The 22215-nt window shown below is 41.3% G+C and overlaps 1 protein-coding gene across 1 annotated transcript in view; it reads left to right on the forward strand.

Annotated features, from left to right (window-relative positions):
* The first annotated feature begins 435 nt into the window (after positions 1–435).
* gnai2b (guanine nucleotide binding protein (G protein), alpha inhibiting activity polypeptide 2b) overlaps positions 436–22215 on the forward strand; it is a 72184-nt gene continuing 50404 nt past the window's right edge. Inside the window, exon 1 of the mRNA XM_050038900.1 lies at positions 436–1222. Within this exon, the coding sequence (XP_049894857.1) occupies positions 1105–1222 (118 nt within the window). The 5' untranslated portion in view covers positions 436–1104. The remainder of the gene's footprint in view (positions 1223–22215) is intronic.

Raw genomic sequence — 22215 nt, forward strand, 5'->3', positions numbered from 1 at the left:
GGCTCTATAGGTCGATAGGTCACACACTTTTGCATCAGCCACTGTAGTTCTCCGACACACTTGGTACACATAAGTTTAAGTTCTGTCACCTCATCACTAGATGCCATTAAATACAGCACACTAGACCTTAAAGACTGTGGGAGGATGGGAGACATTTTTTATCAAACCAAACCATCGTTTCCTGTCTGAAAGTTGCTCTATAAATAAAGATAATATTTATTGTCATTATGTCATCATGGCTTTACAGCACATATGGTCCTGTAACTGCCTGCTACAAGAGAAAATATCTATCTATGTCCATGTGGGGGCGCTGTCACCCAGCTCTTCCGTCAGCCCGACTCTGTGGCATTTCATTAACATGTGACACAAGGACCCATTATCCATTTTAACAGCCCGTCCTGCATCTTTGCAAAGACAGACCTGCTCCTGCGCAGCTGAGTCACTCAGCTCAGGCTGCTGTATTGTGTTGTGTCGTCTGAGAGGCTGCATCCATATGAGATGCAGAGGAATGAAGCTGGCACAGCGCCAACTGCAGTCTGCACACCGCACTCCTCAAATCACGCCTCGCTGGCTTCCCCTCTAATTGGCTCCACACAAGCCATCGTGGAGGGCTCACCTGTTTTAATTGGACTATCGCGACAAGTTGTCAAAGTGACGTCGATGCGACTGCTCGGACACTTTGTCAGAGGGATATCTGAGAATAACACAGGACCTCAGTTGGGCACCGAAAAGGACTGCAGCAGCCGCACGACCGAGGGAAGTGCTGCCACCAGGCCGACCACACCAGACAGGCTGTGAATGGATGCAGGACAGAGACACAGGCTGAGCGTGTCGATATGGACCAGCGATAACAGCCTGCTGTCATAAACCAAATGCTTTGGGTGCTTCATCTTTGATCTCCTACTTCCACAGAAGCGCACGGACATTGACTTTTTTTACGCGCAGGTAAAAACTCCACAATCGGCTGTTTTTCCTCTCTTGAAGGCAGTGCTGGAGGCAGAAGCTGCTCCATCCTTATTCCTGGCATCGGCTGGCACGCTGACACCATCAGCATTGAAGCTTGTTTTTTGCGCAAGTGGTCGGTGCGCCCCTGCGTTTGGAGCCATGGGTTGTACGGTGAGCGCCGAGGATAAGGCTGCCGCGGAGAGGTCAAAGATGATTGACAAAAACCTCCGAGAGGACGGAGAGAAGGCAGCCAGAGAAGTCAAGCTGCTTTTATTAGGTAGGTAACAGCTGGTGCTGGCTCTTCATGTCATATTGAGAAAGCAGAAAGGCATGTTAGTTGCTGCGGATTAGAAACATCTAAAACAGGATCTGATGAATAACCAAGCAGCTCAACAAGATGCTGTCGAGGAAATGTGAATTAAAGTTTCGATCCGACCAAGCATCAAATCATAAACTACCTCACTGAGCCATTAAAGCACCTTGAGTTCCTCCAAATAGCCAAGACCTGGGCAAATCATTTGAGCTATAACCTATTACAAGTCACACTAAAACACAGCCCCACATAGTCAACAGTGCTGTGCTCAGACATTTTGCGGGGCAGGTGCTCAAGTGGGGAAAAAAGGCATCCCCTCCTCATGTTGTTTCTTGCATGGGAGAAGTATTGAAAAAAAGTGTGCATGCAAAGTGCACCCTGCCAAGTTTGTATCTGCAGGCACTAGAAGGTTTCTTGAGGCCTAAGTACATACAGTACAGTTGTCCACAGTAATGAGCAGGGAAACATCTGTCCAGCTCACTAATGAGGTGTCTAAATATCTATACTGTATACACCTAGCAGCTGATACACATATACAGGTACTTTCCACATTTATCATTTATTCAATACAGGAAACAACATAGAAAACAATACTACATTGTGCACACTTACGGGATATAAAGTAAATAATAACAATCAGGCTAAGTGCATTCTCCTCTCCTCTCCTAACTGTATTCTCCACTTTGCACCTTTGTCCTCATCCTCCCAATTTGTTTGCCTCCTTTGCTTTTTAAATAGTCATATAATAATTATTGTAATTATCTTTTAAATAACCTTTAAATATTTTTTAAGGATTTCAGTGAGCAGATGTGTAGAGCTCCGCGCTCCTCCTCTCTGCCTCTGCGCTCTGTACGCACCAAACAGCATGTCAATTTTGCTTAAATTAATAACCAGAGACACAACGTGGGAGACGTAAATATCATTTCAAATTGAGTTTTGGTTTAAAAAGACAAGTGGAAGTGGGAAAGCAATGTGACGTCTGTCTCTGCTCGCACAGGGCAGTTGGTGAACCCGAATCTTCCAGAGAGAGTTGGAGGGAGAGGGTGTGGTTTTACGGCACACTAGTCTACTTGTCGTTAAGCGTAATGGTGGGTTATTGCCTAAATTAGACTGGCTGTATTGAGATGTTTTATAGTGGTTTGATTTCACAACAGTGAGAAACAATGCCGACGCTTAGGACAAACACTGTTACCTGGCTGTCTATGAAGACAGGTCAGGGAGACGTGATGCTGGTACTCGATTTGCATGCAGCTGCCACAAGTGATGTTAAATAGGGAGGAGCAGAGGTCTGACTCAGATGCAGTTGTCGCGCACACAGCAAAATTTTAATCAAGAATTGGTGCCAAGGGCCAAATTTAAAAACAAAATATAAAACTATAAAATACATTTAAAAAAAAAAAAAAGTAAAATGCAAAAAGGGTACCTACCTAGCGAGAGGGCAAAAGGGCAGGTGCTTGAGCATCATGTCCTTTTTTGTCGGGTCATATCCTATCCTTTGAAGACAGGTCAGATCCAGCTCCTTCCAGTCAGACTAAAACACTAACATATGCATCAAACTTTAACCAGATAAGCAAAGGGCCCAGACAAGTACCATGTGCAGCTTTAAGAGGAAATAGACAAATACAGTATTTACTTAAGTCTATTTAAAGATATTGTTGCTGCTAATAGGTTCCACTTTAGTCTTTACATGCTTATTCGCACATGTGTGCTCACACTAATAATACACAGGTTGCTTCATGGCAACACAAGACAATGAGGAGGGGCCCCAAACCAAATCTGCTGAGCGCCACCAAAAGTGTCGGGCTGGCCCTGATTTTTACACCATTTACACTGTATGTTAGGGGTGGGAATCACCAGAGGATCCACGATACGATATTATCGCGATACTTAGGTCACGATACGATATAATTGTGATTTTAAATATGTTGCGATATGCTGAATATCGCAATCAAAAATATTGCGATATATTATTTATATACTGTATCGATATTTCCCCCCCAGCCCTGCTGCATATACTGTCATATCCACCAACCTTACCCATTCCATATTTATGCCAGCTCCCACTGCACTCTGCACCATAATTTACTTCTGTACGTAGTTACATTTGTTTTAAATTTGTTCAGCTTTGTTGTGACTGTTTTTAGATGTATGTATTTTGTGTGTTTACATTGAGAGCAACAAAAACCGGAGTCAGATTCCTTGTATGTGTCCACACTGACTTGGCTGTTAAAGCTGATTCTGATCCTGACATGTTCTTGGAGATTAGTCAGATATCATCGTGTTAACATGCCGCACAGCTTCTCAGAACTTTGAGCTGGCATTTTGCCCGGGGAGCTTAATTCAATATATCAAAACCTGTGGACTACGACTAAACATTAACACGGCTACACTTCAGCACCTCTCGGTTAAATACACAGCAGTCTGTTCTCACAAAGAAATACAGCAGAAACAATCCCTGTTTGCTGACAATAAAAGAAGCCGCTATTATTAAATAGATTCTGGAGCTGGAAAAACACACTCCCCCCCTTCCTTCTTCTGCATTTCACTCGACTCGCATGTGCACACACACACACACACACACACACACACACACACAAACTACAAACACACACCCTCCCACTCACTACCACGTTCTCACTTCTCCTCTTATCCGATTCAGCTGTCGTTGTTTGACATCATCTTGCTCTTGATTTGTCTTTCTCCTTCCTGTCGTTTAAATATGCACACAGCTCAACTGACAGCTGACCTGGAGTACTATCTAAAACTCAAGGAGGGCGCGTGTGTGTGTGTTTGTGCTGGGGGAGTGCAGAGAGATGAGGCGGGTGTGGTTGGAGTGGGATGGGTGTCATCTTGCTGTGACAAGCTGTTAATAGAGGACTGGATAAGTGCTGCAGAGTTGCTAGTTGCTATGTTTAAAGGTTTTTTTGACTGGACTTATACTCACTCATTAATTATCAGCTGTAGAAAGAATTATCATTAGTAATACTGAGTTTTGTTCAAAGGAACACCAAAAGCTCCTTATGTATTTGTAGTTTTAATGCCATATGTTCTCTCCTTTAATACAAACTTCTATTATTGAAGCATTTTCCAAAGATAAAAAGCATCTCTTGGTTAAACCTGTAATATTTTGCCCTGTTTTCACTCTACTGTAAATCCATGAATGGGTCCACCTTGTTTGCTTTCTCATGTCAGCCTTAATGTGCTCTTCTTCACACGCAGACACACACTTTTAAATGAGATGTGTATCTTTAAAACATTGTGTATGATGTTGTTTACAGAGGCTTGAAAGTGACAGTTGAATGACAGCAGAGCAAAAGTAACAGCAACTCATTCAGCAACAGAACAAACATTTTTTAAAGATGAAGAGAAATGTGTCTGTGTGGGTTTTCTCTGGTTTCCTCACACAGTCTGTAGACATGAAGGTTAGATCAGTTGGCGACTCGAAATGGCTTCCCTGGGTCTCATCATCACAGTATACAGTATCTCTGATAGGGCTATTATGTCAGTCGAATCAGATTTGGTTGTTTATTTTTATTCTTTTAAGATTATTTTTGGGGCATTTTTTGCCTTGAATGGATAGGACAGATATAGCATGAAAGGGGGAGAAAGAGAGGGGATGACGCACAGCAAAGGGCCGCAGGCTGGGATTGCACTGGGGCCGCAGCAGCAAGGACAGAGCCTTTGTACATGGGGTGCCTGCTCTATCCACTCAGCCACCGACGCCCCATCAGATTTGGTGGCGTCGGTTAAATACAAATATTCGACTATTTGTTTACTTTTTCCAGGAAAAGCAGTACGTCTAAAAGCGATTCCTTTTTAAAAGCTCTGTGAATGTTTTTTGTAAATGAAACCTTCATATAACAGTGTTGCCAATAAAACCTTTAAGGAAGTCACTTATCAGGTTTGTCATGTATTTTCACACATTAAACAAATACATGATACAAATATTATTGTTAATCAGCGAGAGGTGTTGACAGGTGGATTTTGTTACCTTTGGGCAGAGCCAGGTTAGCTGTTTCCCCCTGTTTCCAGTCTTTATGCTAAGCTAAGCTAACCTGCTGCTGGTCACGGTCATCTCGGCATTAGAGATGCACCGATCCAGCTTTTTGCAGTTTCGATACTGATCCCGATGCTGTGGCTTTGAGTATCAGCCGATACCCGATACCGATCCGATACCATGGTTGACCTAAAAAGCTATATACCTTTACATGTACAACAGAAAAGACGAGAGGCATCAGGCATTGATGACTACACAGTTCTTTCCGAAGATAAAATGAAACAAGATTAAACAGATTAATGCAACGATGAACTATTTATTTTTAACAAAAATTAACGATTGTGCAACAGCAGTTGAAATAGTGTGAAATACCTCCACACAGCAGATTCTCTCCTTCGCTCCATGACATATGACGTAGCTCGTGTCACAATAGGTTTAAAGGGAAAGGATTGCCTCAGGTATAGGTTGCATTTTCCGATATCTGATCCATGTATTTTGATGATATCGGGGCGGATATTCGATCAAGATATCGGATCGGTGCATCCCTACTCAGCATGCGAAGGAGTGTTTCTCAAAATGTTAAACTGTTCCTTAAACAAACTGGAATACAAAAATGTCAGTGTTTCGGAAAAGCTTGTACTGTCATCAGTCTTCATTTTGATGAATAATGATAACAATTTGAAAAACTGAGGAGCCTCAGTGGTTCTTCTTGAGTATATAAGTTAAATAACAATAGAAATCTGATCAGAGAAGCATTTGGCACTGCCCCTGTTCATGGAAAGAGATATCCTAAAATCTTGACAGATCATCCAGCCTTATACAGTGTTATCGGCCACGTCATACAGAACTGTGTTTAATCGCGCCACCTTAGCGAATCAAAACAATGGTTGTTTAACCCTTGATCCAATCTCTTTAACACTGAAGTGTGAACATTTGCATGGTCCTTATCTTAGACAGCAAAGGATTCTGAGGCCTCTGAAAATACCTGACCATGACCATGGATGAATCATACATTTATACAATTATAATTATTATTCACAGTGACACTCACATAGTTTGATATTTAATCGTTTTTACATGACACTCAGTTACAGCTCTACTGTAAATGGGAGAAGTTATATTTTGACAGAGGAGACCAGTTTTTCAAGCAGCATTTTCTCTGTTGTCCAATAATAACTGTAGTTGTTCTATTCAAGTCTGCAGAGTCACAACAATATTTACCCCCCATCATGATATTATGTCATTGCCTCAGGACAGAGACTAACAAAATCGCTAAAGAGAGATAATATGACAACACCCTCTAGCTCATTCCAAGTGGCCGTTTACTGAAGGCAGTGAGAACATGGAGGAGGTGCAGCTTGTTGATGTTGTACTTTAAGGTTGAGCTGAGGACACAACGTCTTGTGTATTTGTCTCGTATGAGAAGATACCAACTTGTTCTGGCAGAGAGAAGATGAGTCACTTGATGGTAGCCACTGAAGCAGGAGAGGGGCGCATCAAAATCTTTTAATGGCTTTACGGCATTTGGCCAAGTTGTTTTATTTTTTCATCATGAGTTCTCGGGGGAACTAAAAAGCCTGTTCCCTTTTTTCTTGCAGAATCAGTAAGTTCTGTCTTTGGGCACACAGCGCAAAAAAAACAACCGCATTGCCTCTTAGGTGTCTGATTTATGTAACAGCTCATGGTGAGTGTCAGCGAGGTCTGGGTATGGACAGTCAGAATCAAATTATGTGGAGGAGAACAGAGTTTATGAACATTTAGTTGAGCTGTTTCCAGACATAAAGAGCTTTCACGTGTCCTCTAACTGGCTGGGATGATACTTTAAGCCACATTTTAGCACAGGGCTAAAAAGGAAACTTGACAGGTTCAGAGGAAACTCTTCTCTCAGCACTCAGTGTTGTAAAAAAAACAACAAAAAAACTGATTTCACCATATTGCGCCATACTCGAGAGCTCTAACTGACTGACTAGACGTCTTCATCAGACCTGGAAGCAGGAACAAAAACTCGTGTTGCATAAATCCGTGATGCAACATGTCAGGAAATGAGAATCATTGGTGCTTGGCATTGTTAACACATACACATGCATCTACACGTACACAGAGGTATTGATTGATAATCTTTAAACTTTAATATTTCCCAGTTGTTACCTTTGTAGTAATTTTATGTCATGATGCAGACATTTGTGCACACATGAATTCAGTGGTTCTTCAATTTGAAAAAAAAAAGAAAAAAAAAGCTGGAAAATGAAGCCAACGTGAAACTACCAGAAACTGCAGTTCCTTGAATGGCCACTTGAGGCTGACTCCAAAAGGGAGTCAACCCACATAGGCCCCCATGTTAAAATGCCCAACTTTACAGGATAAAAAAACATGTTTACAGCCTGGTACAAAGAACGGTTTTGGTCTCTAAAACTTTTTGGGGGGGTCAATATTTATATAACTTTCCTTTTTACATTTAATTAAGGCTTAAAGTTACATATAATTAAGGGCGGGGCAGCTTTAAGACAACTATTCATCAGCATGCAAGGTCACTGATTAAAGGAGCAGTAAGATTTAGGGGGATTTAGTAGCATCTAAAGGTGACTTCTCCTGGTCAGAATTTCCTCAGTGTTCACTGTTCAGAAGGTCTTAAACCAGGAGCTGAATTATCAGCAGAGGTCTCTACTAGGGTAGTCTCGCTACCAGACAATCAGAGATCTCTGCCTTCTGATAGTCTGGGGACACTCCTTTCTAAAGTGTGTTTAACACACCGGCGAAAACGGCCGGCAACAAAGCAACGCCTCTTGCATTTTTGAAAAGGACACGCCTTCTCGGAAATGTGCGCTCCCCCTTTTCTCGTCCGCAAGGAAACAAACACACAGAGAGCTTGAAAATGGATGCCGAGAGATTTAACTCCGTTTTATCAAACGTGTGCTCAGTCCACAAGATTGTGGAAATGAAGGACTTACAGCGACTTGAGCCATTTTGTACCGCTACACGTGTTTCTAGTGGGACTATGTTTACGAGCACAAGAGTTCAGCGAGCCACCGAAGGACCGCCCTGCGGATTTACTATTGGTTCTGCAACGTAGGGAGTTTTTTTAAACTCTGAAATTGTATCCGCCCATCTAAACACAAAATCAGGGAGAAAGACATCAGTCTTTAGTTAAGCAAAGCGTCTAAAGACTGACTTGTGAGTTTACTACTAGGCCTGAACGATATGGACAGAAATTCATATCTCCGTATTTTCAGGCTGAACGGCGATACACGAGATATATCTCCGTATTTTCAATTGATTGGGCGACATGTTCAGTTGTAAGCTGATCCACGACTAAAGTGCCCTGTTATTTTGCTGCATGTGTTTTTCCACAGCAGGGCAGGTAAAAGAAGTTTACCTGTTGGAGGTGAGCTGTTTGCAGAGGTGCAGTAAGAGCCTGTTGTCTGCAGCTCTTCATCAACATTTCACTGTGGCTGTTTCTGATTTCACTCTTCCTCCCTACTGTATTATTACACTTGTCTTAATTAAAGAAATTCAGTGATAAACACATTTCATTTCCTGTAGATTCTTCACAATAAAAGTCCCCTGTTATTTTGTTATGTAAAAACTTTTATTGTGAAGCAGCAAAATAAGGAAACGTTGAGTTTTCGAGCAGCAACTTCACACAACTTCTAACACGGCTGATAGTGAACATGAAACAGTGAGTATCAGATATCTAAAGTACAAACAGGACGCAGGAGAGAAACTAAACTCCAAACCACAGATATTCAGTTAGAAGCTACAGACGTACTGAGAGCTGGACACACAGAGACTTTTAAAGACACCTGTCTCTCTGGTCTCCTGCCGACAGAGGGGAGGAGAGTCTCACAGCACACACACCTTGTTTGGGGGGGAGAAGAGGGGTCCACTCATAATTCCGACATCCCATTGTTCCGAAATCTCAATGTTTCGACATCCCATTGTTCTGACCATATTAAGTGACAGGCTGTCTGCCAATGTTGTCCTTGGGTTCTCAGTTAGATCAACCCCTCGTTCCTCAACTGTGCCAGCCTCACGTCCTTGTGTGACTGTCACTTCTAGCTCCAAAAAACCAAGATGGCGACAGCTCAGGTGCCAAATTCGAGGCTTCAAATGGGAGTCCACAAACCAATGGGTGGGTTTAGACTTGGGCATTATGATTTTTTTGTACCTTCATACCTTCCTGACATTTCACACCGGTTTACAGTATAAAATAGCATTTGTGTAGATAAAAGTTAAAGCTGAGGTATGTCATTGTCTAGCCTAATATGCAATTAGCCTACTTAGACAAGCTTGCTGGGTTTAAATACTTATGTCCCATAGAATAATGAATAGATAGGGTATAAGCCCCCCTCTTGTTGGGGTGATGCTTGTTGCCCTGCGTATACTGACACATCAGTGGGCTGAGCAGAGATGATGTGTTGAACATAATCATGTGGCTAATAAACTGCTTTTATAGTTGAATGAAGTCATCTCAAGATAAAGTTACATCTGGCAATACTCCCAAACAGGGGCAGAGGCGATTTTCGTTTTATACTAGTCCTGTAATGTTATCCCCACCACTCGCAGGCACCATCTAGCGCAACTTAGTTGTCATTCTACCAGTAGAGACTGACCTCTGGTGGCATGTGTATGCGCTACAATACATCACCTCAATATGTAACCTCAGTATCAGTTAATTAGAAAGAGAAACATCTGTGTTTATGATTGTATTGAAAATCATATGTTTGGGATTTCTAAATACCCAGTATACCATAACACCGTGATACTGCCCAAGCCTGGATGGCATCACGGTAGCTATGTATTAAATGCATTAAATAGTATGTAAATGTACTATAGTTGACTTTTCTTACCTAGAAAATGTGCAGAGTAGTTGGCAATATTTTTTCACCCCTAAGCAGTACCTGTAATTTGTAGCCTGAGAGCGTACACCCAGGGCAAAAAAAGTCCAAGAAGCACTCACTGCTGCTGCTTGGTAAGCCTCTCTTATCTGAATTGTGGTGGCTGGACAGTAATAAAACTGTTGACCTGAGATTTTCAGTGAGTAAATCAAATTGAAATACACCTGTGAGCCTTTGGAGTTGTTAAAGAAAGTTGAAATGTGTTTGGTATGATTAACAGCCAGTTAATACTCATCCCTTACAAATAAATCTATGCCAACTGCCATACAGTGAAGAGGAAGTACTGAGTTTCATAGCTGTTCTAACTTGTGTATTTTCTTGACTGCATAGGAATGGCGGCAATACTATTACGATTGCAAAGCATTGCAGCCATAGGTGATGTGCAGTTACTGATTTAGGTTCAGAGCCCTCAGAAAGCTATGCAACAGTTTTGTGCCCTCAGAAGTTAATGTAGAAATGTTGCAGGTATTGTTACCATTCACTATGTAGAAGCAGTAAGATCAAATTTAGCTAAAAAAAAAACAGCAAAATTATTGGGTACAAATAATATGCCAATCATGCCTGCTTCTAAAGACTAATGATAAAATGTATCGAATGACCAGTTTGATTTTTGAATATTATTGCCTACAGTCATAAAGCATTGTTAATCAGCACATGCAGCTATTATCTGTCACATAAATGGTATCTAATTAACATCATGTTGTAATCAGGAATTTTACATTTAAATGCATCATAAGCAGGAAGACACGGCACTGTCTGAGGGCCAGATTCAGTTTCCCTGTCACACATTTTACACCCAGAAATAATAAGTGAGGATATACTTTTATTTTTTTTCCAACTTCTTCCCTTTGAACCCTTTAAATTAGTCTCCACTGCAGCTTATCTCTAATTCTCACCCCAGGCAGACGATAATAATAGTGCTTCACAGACATGACTCACTTCTCATGACAGAGAGGAGGGCTCAGGGTGAGACTGTCCATCCAGAAGTGACAACTTCACAACTACCCACAACCTGAAAGAATATACTTATGTACTGTTAGTCATGTCTCTGCTGAACACCACTAAGCCCTCAATAAATGCATGAGTATGTATCTATGTGCTGAATGTGCAGAAAAATGGATCCTCGCCGCTGCCTCACTTAGGACGCAGTTTTTGCTTTGATTTAGTTGTTGCACCTTCACAGATTACACAGTTTAGAGTCATTGGTGAGTTTTCTGTGCAGAGAAAATGAACAATGTCCAATAAATCCCCTGATACAGATTATTTCTGGTAGAAGCATAAAAGAGTGACCTCTACTAAGAATATCAGAGGCGATTTGAGGATTTTTCTTAATGAGGCGGCTTGGCTCAGGGTCACAGTGGACTAATGAGTAGAGACACATCTTTCAGGCCTTGGGCATGTGTGTGTGTGTGTGTGATTTTGAGTCAGAATGAAATCATGTGTGTCTATATAAGGTGTACATGTGTGTGCAGTGCTTGATGTAGTCATAGTTCCTGAGGCAGAATGTTGGTTTATGGCATCCTGTAAGAGTGTCACTGCACTGCATTGATGACTCATGCACAGTTTTATTGTACATTTTACAGTATGCAATGTTTGAGCCACTTGAGAGCAGACAAAATACATGATAGACACACACTTACTTACTTACTATACGTGAGTTTATACTATACTTAGTAATGGTACTGCCATTTTCCAATTTTCCCAATCAGATTTGGGCCACTTTCATATAGAGTCTTAAATCTGATACATATGGGATCACTGACTGAGTGATTACTGTGAGAACGGTCATATTGGAACTAATATGTTCTCCCATACATCCATGGACAACAACAGACCTCACTGCACAGGAGCAGATCACTCACCATACAGAGTCAGAGCAGTCCGTTGAAACTACCGCAAACAGCGGTTGCCATACCGCTGCTGCGAAAGGCTACCCTAGTCGCTAGCCAGTAGAGCTCAACTACCAGAAGCTTTTTGACAGGGACAGCTTGCCCACACGCCGTGACAGCCTTGTCATGAGGTGCTGACAGAGATATGGGAATGTAGCCCTGGGCATCCCTCCATATTGCAGCCCCACCACTACTGACTCCTCTCCTTTACCCACACAGAAATACCAGCAATAGCAATAGCATCACCCTCATCCTCAACAAACATTGTCATCTGATCTCCGCAGCAAATCCTTCAGGAGATGAATGCTTCCACCACCATGAGATTAATTTTTTCCCAAATGTTTGTCTCGAAAATGTGATGCTTTTTTGACATTGTTCCGATGCGCATGTGTGTGACGTTATTGGTTGCATGTGAGACATTTCAGGGCAGAGATGCCAGATATGGGTTAGGAACAGTTCAGACATAAAAAATTAGATCTGGAAAAAGAATCAGAATAGATCATTAAGCACTGTAATGTGAATGTAGCCATGCTTATGTTAGTATAGTGCAGGGGTAGGCAACCTGTGGCTCTGGAGCCGCATGCAGCTCTTTAGACCCTTCCCATTGGCTCTCTGTGGCTTTGACGTAAGTAACCTGGAAATAAATATTGGTTATTTTTAGGGATGCACTGAATATTTGGTAACCGAATATATTCGGCCGAATATTGCAAAAAAACACACATTCGGGATTCGGTGGAATAAGTTAAAAGCAAGGCCGAATAATAGCGGCGTGTTTTGATAACGCAATCAAACGGCATGCGGTGATGGGCGGAATAAAATGTCGGCAGTGTGGCGATCCGTCCGTGACCGCACTCGCATTTGCGACTAAAAATAGTTTTGAGCGAGCAAAATAGGCTTAAATCATTCAGCACGCTGTGCGAGCAGCCTACAGATTTCAACCAGCAGCAGAAACGAAAGGCAAATCCCACCGATTGTGGGTTGAACGGGGGTCACAGACACAGACAGTAACGTTAATATATTCCTGTGATTTATCTTTTTATAAATGACAAAAGGCACATCTGCCTCATTTTCGCTGTGGTATCGTGATACTACTCAGAACCATGATATTTTCACTGGTATCGCACAGTGGGTCCCAATTTTGATACCGTGACAACACTAATCTGGAGGGGGTTCATCTGCAAAAACTAATCAACAACTAAACAATGATATTCGGTATTCGGTACTCGGTATTCGGCCAAGCGTCTAATAATATTCAGCTTCGGCTTCGGCCACAAATTTTCATTTCGGTGCATCCCTAGTTATTTTCTAACACTCAGATTTTCATTTGTCATTGATGGAGGCTCAGAGTGATTATTGCATTCTACAACTGTTAAAATGTGTAGCCTATACTTAGAATTAAAAAATGTTTCATCAGCTTAAATGTGCATTATAAGCGTACAACGTGGTGCCTTCTCCTCTAAATTTTGCTGAGCTTAAGTAGCGGTGGCTAGCATGGATTCTCTCTAACAAGGCTAGCCATACATTGCAAATCCAAAAAAGGACAAGTTTTATAGGAAAACAGAGGATTTACCAGTGTGTGGACAGATTCATTTACTTTCACCATCAATGCTGCAAAGTTTAAGTACTAAATAAATATAAATAGCTCATTGCAGAGTGGCCACCTTGAATGCTCATTTAGATCTACTTGTAATGTTAATGGCCTAATTTTGACTTAATACGCTGTTACCTTTATTCAAATATGTTTTGCGGCTCCAGACAGATTCTTTTTTTCTTTTTTTGGCCAATAATGACTAGTTTATTAGTAAAGGTTGCTGACCCCTGGTTTAGTGCAACACAAACATAGTAATATTATATTAATATTATTGGATTTTGTTTCTTCTATTAATATTATTTTTGTCTAACTTCGGTTTGAGGGTTAACCATGTTCTAAATTTAGGAACTACAGCTCACACAATGCTTTGGGGACATAAACAGGGAATATTAAAAGTATCTAAAGGAAGCTATTAGCAATTCTTGTTTACGGTGTGCAAATGGATATACAGATAACTATCACTATATTACTTTGATACTGAAAAAAAACTTTAAAATATGATGATCGTAGGCAAGTTCTTGAGTTAGAATAAGTATGTTAATATTCTTAATGAGCTGTGAGTCTCCAGCTGCTGATGGTGTTGGTAAGTGTGGCAAATTAGCCAAACTACAATGACTGACTCTGTGGCTTTGGAACACCAGCACACACCTTGCCTTTTCACCCCTTGTTTTGCAGTATCTTTGCCACTCCATTTAAGTTTTTATTTATACTGAAAAAGAAAATCTGTCTGTCTGGACCAATTTTGAAATGTTGCTTCCGGTAGTTTTCTGCAGAGATTTCTGCTTTCTGCCTATTTGTTGCAACTTCTCCATAGTTAATCTTCGTAGTGCTGCATTGTGTTTGTGGATGAGAGTGAATTAAGGTAAAGCCCGCAGGCCTTTATGTGATTTTGAAGTAATTTACAATATGTTCTGCATTTTCTGTTTGGTGCAATAGGAGTAAATTTATCTGCCGACTTTGTGACACCTGCAGTTGTTATCCAGCAGTTTTCTGCAGCCTTTGAAGTTATAATGGAAGTTTTAGGTGAGAGCTGTTTAATTGATTTACATATTTATCACAGCTCACAAATAAATGCAAAATAGGAGTCCGTTCTTAAGTCCATTCTCATTTGTGTATTGTGCAGATGACAAAGCTGATCCTTGCCCATCTTTCATTTTCCAATCACATTTCCATTATCAGCCCCATTTATAATTTAAGATGCTTCTTTTATCTCTTTCCCTCCTCGTCTTTTCATATTCCACTCAACCTCTCCCATACTGTAGGTGAATAGTGTAAGAGTGCCTCAGCAAGCGGTGAAATCTTTTTAAAACCAAGGCGTTACCTGTGTCATCATCGACCCACTTATATGAGTTTCACTTTACTTTAAAGATTATTGACGCAGGAGATACTGCATGTGACTCGGTGTGATCTTGACCTTTTTATGGTTTTGTAAGAATTAAATGGAACAGAGAGCGATGGCGAGATAAAGGATGAGAGGTGGAGATAATAGAAGGTGGAGGTGGAGGATTTGGGAGAAAGCTTTGCTCAAGATATTTATAAATCCGTGCAATTACACGGGAAAAAATAAATCAGGCCAAATTTAATAGAAGCATTTAAGATTCTCTTTTATAATTTTGCCTAAGAAAAGACATTTTGTCAGCTCAGATGAAGAAATTAAAATTTGAGGTGACAGGGACATAATGTGTGAGACCATTGAGGAGAAAATAAGGGAACATTATGTAATTATGATCATTAAATGAGAGCATAATCTCAACTGCATTCACACAGAGACATACAAATTATCTCACAGTTAGATAATGCCTGAACAGATGCAACTAATGATAGGTTCCTTGATTTTGGCAACTAATCTATTGATTGTTTAGATTATAAAATTTAGAAAAGAGCAAAAATTGCACATCACAAAGTCCCGAAGACTAAGTTGATGTCTTCAAATTGTCTTTTGATCAGCCGACAGCCCAAAATCCAAAGACTGTCAATTTACAACAATATAAAACAAAGAAAAGCAGAAAATTCTCACTTTTAAGAAGCTGGAATCAGAAAATGTTTCTGTTTGATAATTAATGAATTTATTATTATTTATTTATTTATTTTTCACAAACTGACTGATCAAATAACGGAATAATCATTTCAGCAAGCTTCACATTATCAAAGTAAACTTGAGTAATATTTTACACAGTGTGCACTCGCTGAAGCCTTCATCACAATCCCTCTGTTCTATAAATAGGTCGTACTGTATATACTGTTCCAGCTGTAGGTCCTTGACTGTAAACGACATGATGAAACAAGAGTATTCCCTGTACAGATGATTTTTTCTCACACTCTGAAAATAGGCGTGAGTGACTAATTGCAGTTGGAAAAGATGTCAGAACCCTTTAAAGGGCAGAGGGCCACGTGAAATGTCACTGTGATCAGATGTGATTTATGCACCTCTCCACAAACATCCCACATAAATTCTTACCTGGATTTGCTCAGTAGTACAGTCTAAACCTCCTGAAGAGTAGGACAAAAAAGATCTCACTCTGGTCTCTCACATGTCGTTTGGATGTCTGTGCTTTGCTACCAGACAGTTTGGTCCAGAGGGAGACAGGTAACTGGGTGGGTATATTACAGCCATCTATCTGGCACACACTCCTAAATGTGCCAGATGATATCATTAAGTACAGCCGTAATATTTCAAATTCCCATATTCTGCAGAAGTGGTAGACTCAAATGAAATACTGTTGATGATAGACTACAGTATGTGCACATCAAAGCACCATCCTCTGTGGCAGGTAAAACACAGGTCAGACTGATTTTGTTAATGCGTTAGTTCTATAAAGTGTCCCATTAAGCCGTGCAGTGAGCCAACAAGGACGATACCAGGGCTCTATTACCGAATAGAATTAATTATTCACTAATCATTAATTGTGTCATCATTAATTGTATTAATTACACATGTGCTTTTCCCGGAACAACATGGCAGGTCTATTGACAGAGACTGGAAGTCATTTATTCCAATAGAGGGTAAGTTAGGAACAGCAATAGACTACATCCCTTTTGTTGCTGTTAGACCTGTTTGCCGACATTGGATATTTTAAACCATTATGACAAAATTGTGTCACAGCAACTGAAAATAAAGTAAAGCTTTGCATCCACGAGCACGAATAATTATAACACATTCTCAGATTGTCAAATACCAACGCTTTCTCACACCCCTCAGCATGTGATACCGACACCCTAGGCACCTGTTATTGTCTGTATGTGACGCAGAGCTGTGTCCTGGGTGAAACACGTCGTAACCAGTGGGTAATGTCTCCAAACAGTCGCAGTTAGGTTTAGGCAACAAAACTACTTGGTTAGATTTGGAAAAAACCTAATGTTTTGGATAACGTAAGTATGCAGTGTGACATGAATACATCATGTGAGAGACAGAAATGCGTGACTGATGGACATAAGTTTTTTTTTAAATTAAGGTTATGTTAAAACAACATTGACTTTTGGTTTGACACAGGACATGAACAGCCACCTCATGGATAGAAGTTTGTGCTTAGCCCCGTTTCCACCAAGCAGTACAGTATGGTTAAGTTCATTTCGGTTTGCTTTTTTCCCGTTTCCACTGTGAAAAGTTGTGGATGGTACCAATGGAACCGTTCCATACCGTCCCCATTTTTGGTCACCCATGTGTTGGGGTACCAAGCACACAGATCTGGTACTAAAAGGTGGAGCTGTGAACACTGCAGTCTGTTGATTGGTCGATAACGGGCGGTCACTCTGCTCAGGGCTGAGTTGTGGCTAGCTTTGACGCGTGTTCCAAAGGTACCATGCCAAAAGTGTTTGGTGGAAACGAGGCTTTTGTGTGACCCATCCATCACCCACCCCTCCCTGCATGGACTTTCTTGCTTTTTATACTATGTTAGCTGCTCTGAGCATCAAACATTGTTGCGGGTTGGTTTATATTGGTGTAAGTTGAAAGCCCGGTGCACCTCAAAGAGATGGCAAAGGGTGCCCTCTGTGTCGGCCTCAAAGCATCAGTATTTGACGTCCTGGGAATGACAACAGGTTGATAATTCTGTTCAAAGGAACGCACAACTATGCCAGAACTACTGCTACTGGAAATGAAACCCCTGGCTTTCCCTGCAGTGCTGGATGAGAGCTTCACAAGTATACCATTCTCCCCAAGTGAATGATTTAATTAGACAAAAGAAGCATTGTCTAAATGGTTAATTATTTTTTCACAGTGAAAAGCTTTATATAAATTTATACAGATACTGTGGCAGTGATGAACAATGTGAGTGTTGCTACCTCATCAAAGAACACCTGCTGCTCAGAGAGGTATTTGGCCCACAGTTAAACTTCCAGAAATTTGGCAGCTCCATTGTTAAAGGTGCCAGTCATCTCTTCTCTCTCCTGTTAACATTTTTGGAGAAGCAATTAGCTTACATAACCTACATCAACAGCTGCTGAAAGGTTTGAAAATCTACCCAGTAGACAGCATTTGCTGTTTGAAATGTCCGCTCAGCAATGTACACTCACTGTATTCAATAGCATTTATATTCAGTGGCTTTAATGCAGAGTGCATCAAGTTGATGCTCCATATGCCAACATTCAGGTTGCTCATTGATTTGGCTCCCAGCTGGTTCCTGGCATAGCCATCAATGCATAAAATATACAATAGCTTGACCGGTTAAACATCACAGCACTGACCGGATAACGGAAACAACACACTTTTATTGTACTGCAAGTCATAAGCACGTGAACAGTAATGAAGTTTTGATATCAAGCTGATTAGTGGGTCATTATCATCACAAGCCCACTTTAAATAGTCTTAAACTTGAGTAAGTGTGTAAGGAAAACCCTCAAAAACCACTTTATGGTTAAAAATCGAAGCAAACCTCTGGGAACCCCCTTCCGGGGCTACTGGGTTCCATGTGGGCCAGTGATACAATGCTGCAGTTAAACAGTGTGGTGTACAGAGTGCTGCAGGGATGATGTTTATTTGTAGACCAACACAGAAATTAATATCATCCTGGATCCCTCGACAAAAAGCCAATGAGATTTTTCAATCAGATTTTGGAATATTGCAGAAAATAAGCTCTGTGCCAAACAAAAGTTTATGATGAGTTACTGCCTCAAGCGAGGGAATTAAAGGGTCTTGTTCACGATTGCAGGGGCGCCTCCAGAAATTTTTCATAGGGGTGGCCAGATGGGGCCACTTACAATCTTGGGGTGGCACACCAAAACTAAAAGCCATAATTTCAGGATTTCAAACAAATGTCTATACTCCAAAACTCACTACTTGTGACACGACAAACCAAGACAGTGTACATAGATAAAAAAAAAACATCAGCAGAAAAACAGAAGTCCTGCAAACCAACAGCAAGCAGCGATCACCATGGCCAGATAACTTCGCATATCTGTAATAAAGACATAAAAACAAGACAGCTGTTGGCAACTAACGCTGTTGCTGCTGCAGCTACTATAAGGCTACTACTGTTATCCAAACTAAATTAAAGGAAGCAAAGATAGTTTAACCTATAATTCTACATTATGTTGCCTTCTTTCCACAGAAAATAAATTATTTCCTTTTAACAAATGGCCGAGAAATGCCGTCTAGCAAAGTTAAATATTTTCACCACCATTTTAGTTATGAAATAGCCTCACATATGATATTCAAGGTGCACGCACACACAAGCAGGATCTCACACACATAAAATGTGACTGGAATTAATAAACAAGCGGTAAATGCACAGTGGGGGTTATTTGTTTTCTGTATCAGCGTGACGCGCTGTGTTAATTGAGTGAATCATCCGAGCCAGATGCGTGTTAATTTGAGTTTGACTTAATTTAATTACACTAAAGTTGTTTTCGTTTTTATACAATTTATTGCTGCATTTTGAAAGCAAAAAGAGTTACGATTTTTGGGGGTTTCATGTTATATCAGGGGTTTCAGCTCGGCACCGTGAACCTGTGCCTCCCGTGACCTGTAAAAGTAGCGTTGTGACATAAGCCTCAGTTTCTGTTGTTGGCGAATTGTTACAAGCTGATAAATTCGCTAGTCAAGGCTAGGCAAAACATTAGTACAGGTGAGATGACAGACAGATGGATGGTTTGTCTCTAACAAAATACTTTCTGTAGACGTGCTGCAAGAACAGATTAATGCTTAATATACATCTGCAGCCAGAGCGCATTACGCTGTCAATAGGCTTTATATGTGGGGAATACCAGGATGTGTTACCAGGCTGCTGGCGAGTGGGGTGGCCAGTGGGGTGGCCAGCAAATTTATAGGGGGGGCCGTGGCCACCCCTGGCCACCCCCTGGTGGCGCCATTGCACGATTGGGGGTAGAATTGAGCGTGAGATGCATCAGTGGTTTGGTGCAGCATCTACAGTGATGTGGGTGCTGTGCTGGACCATCGTGGTGAAGAGGTAGCTGAGCTGGAAGGCAAAGCTTTCCATTTACTGGTCCATCTATGCCCCAACTCTCACCTATGGTCAGAAGTTCTGGGTAGTGACCGAAAGAATGAGGTCGCGGATACAAGCAGCCGAAATGAGTTTTCTCCGAAGGGTGGCTGGGCTCAGCCTTAGAGATAGGGTAAGGGGCTCAGACATCCGAGAGGGCTCGGAGTAGAGCCGCTGCTCCTTCGCGTCAAAAGGGCTCAGTTGAGGTTCAGGCATCTGATCAGGATGCCTCTGGGCGCCTCGCGTTAGAGGTGCTCTGGCCATGGGGCAGACCCAGAACATGCTGGAGGGACTACATATCTCATCTGGCCAGGGAACGCCTTGGGGTCCCTCAAGAGGGGCTGGAAAGTGTTGCTGGGGAGAGGGATGTCTGGGGTGCTTAGCTTGGCCTGCGGCCCCTTCGACCCGACCCCGGCTAAGCAGATGAAAATAGATGGATGGGTGGACATGCAGTCGATAAAAGTATAAAGCTAGCGTTAAGCTATAGATGAACTACACCATGGTCTTGTGGCTTAAATGTTGCCGCCACCACAACAAGGCCGTATTCAGTGTGGTGACGCTCTGTAGTCTCATTTATCCACTTGTTAGCAACTGTCTTTTTTAAGACATGTAAAGGCTTCAAAATTTATGAATGTGGTATTCACTGACATAGAGTCTCTGAAGCTTGTGTTAACCACAGACCCTTTTTCAGGCATCAAACCAAAAACCCATTCAAAAAACCCATTGACGTCGAGACGAGGGAACCGGGAGTGGTAAAATGCAAATTCATTTCCGGCTTTTATTGTTCCTGCAGCACTCTACAGTAGCAAGACAGAGTAAAATAAGAGTCTCAGAAGGGCAGAAGAGTTCCCAAGTCTATGATGCAGCTCGTACATTAGTCTCCAGGATGGCAACACTAGAATGAGACTCAAGCCAACGGAGGATGTGACTTTAATGCAGGAATTGCATTACCAGGAGGAGCACTGTGTGGGTGATGGGATTCAGTTGGTGTCATCTGCAGAAACACAGACTGCATCTGCATCGCAGAGGCAGTATGCCAGTGGTTTTTCAGGTTAAAGACACTACAAATCATTTTTTAACACTGACTACATTTATGCAGTAGAAGCCTGATTTCTTTGCCATGTAAACCCTGTAAGGTCTGAGTTTCCTAAAGGTATTTTAAATTTGCTTATTTGCACTGAAAAAGTCCTCAGACAGGGAAAGTGTCATCACGGTTGTATTTAGTATGTTGAATTTTGGAGCCACAGAGATGAACCAGTCTTGTCTCCATTCCTCTCTGCCTGGTTGCCATGGTTATAGTCGTACTGAATGACACCATGAATACATTTTTCATTTTGCAAAAACAGCAGGCACCAAAATGCTTTGAACGTTTGAATTTAACACCAGTCAATACGTACTGCTAGTTGAGATATTTCAGTGAGATGTCTCACATGAACAAAGTTAACAAAGGTAACAGATGGTGATGTTTTGCCAAGAAAAGACTGGCGTCTGTCAAAACAGCTTAAATTGAAGGTTTCGGTCGATGTATTATTCTTCCTGTTTACCCCACTGTGAAAAATAAATAAATTCTAAAAATACTTTCACCGTCATGCTCTGAAAAGAACATCCAACTGTGTTATAAATACAATTGTACAGAGCTTTCCAAGTGATTAAAAGTTGAATCTCATGGCAGAGAGCACAATAATCCTGCAGCTTTAATACCTCTGATTAGCTGGTGAACGTGTTGCTCTCTTTAAAGTTTATGAAGATAAGAGTCTGTAAACATCACCTGGTTGTGACCTGAATATTTCCACCATGTGGTGTTATTATTTTGTTTTGAGTCACAGATTTAGCATTCACAGGAATTTTAAAGGTTGTTTGGACTGTTTTCTCAATGTCATTGAGTAGCTGAGTGAGTGTCTCACCATACCATATTGATTGATTATCTTACTATATAATGATGAAAACTCTCTGTGGGTGTGTCTGTGTTTTCTTTTCCATGTTTTTCTCCTCACTGACTTGGTCAATCCATGTGAAATTTGGCACAGTGGTAGAGGGTGATGGGAGGATGTGAATGAAGCAATATTACATCAATTGGCCAAAGGGGGGCGCTATAGCAACCGATTGAAATTGCAAACTTTGAATGGGCATATCTCATGCCCCCTATGT

This window comes from Epinephelus moara, chromosome 24 (assembly GCF_006386435.1).
Source record: "Epinephelus moara isolate mb chromosome 24, YSFRI_EMoa_1.0, whole genome shotgun sequence".
Lineage (NCBI taxonomy): Eukaryota > Metazoa > Chordata > Actinopteri > Perciformes > Serranidae > Epinephelus > Epinephelus moara.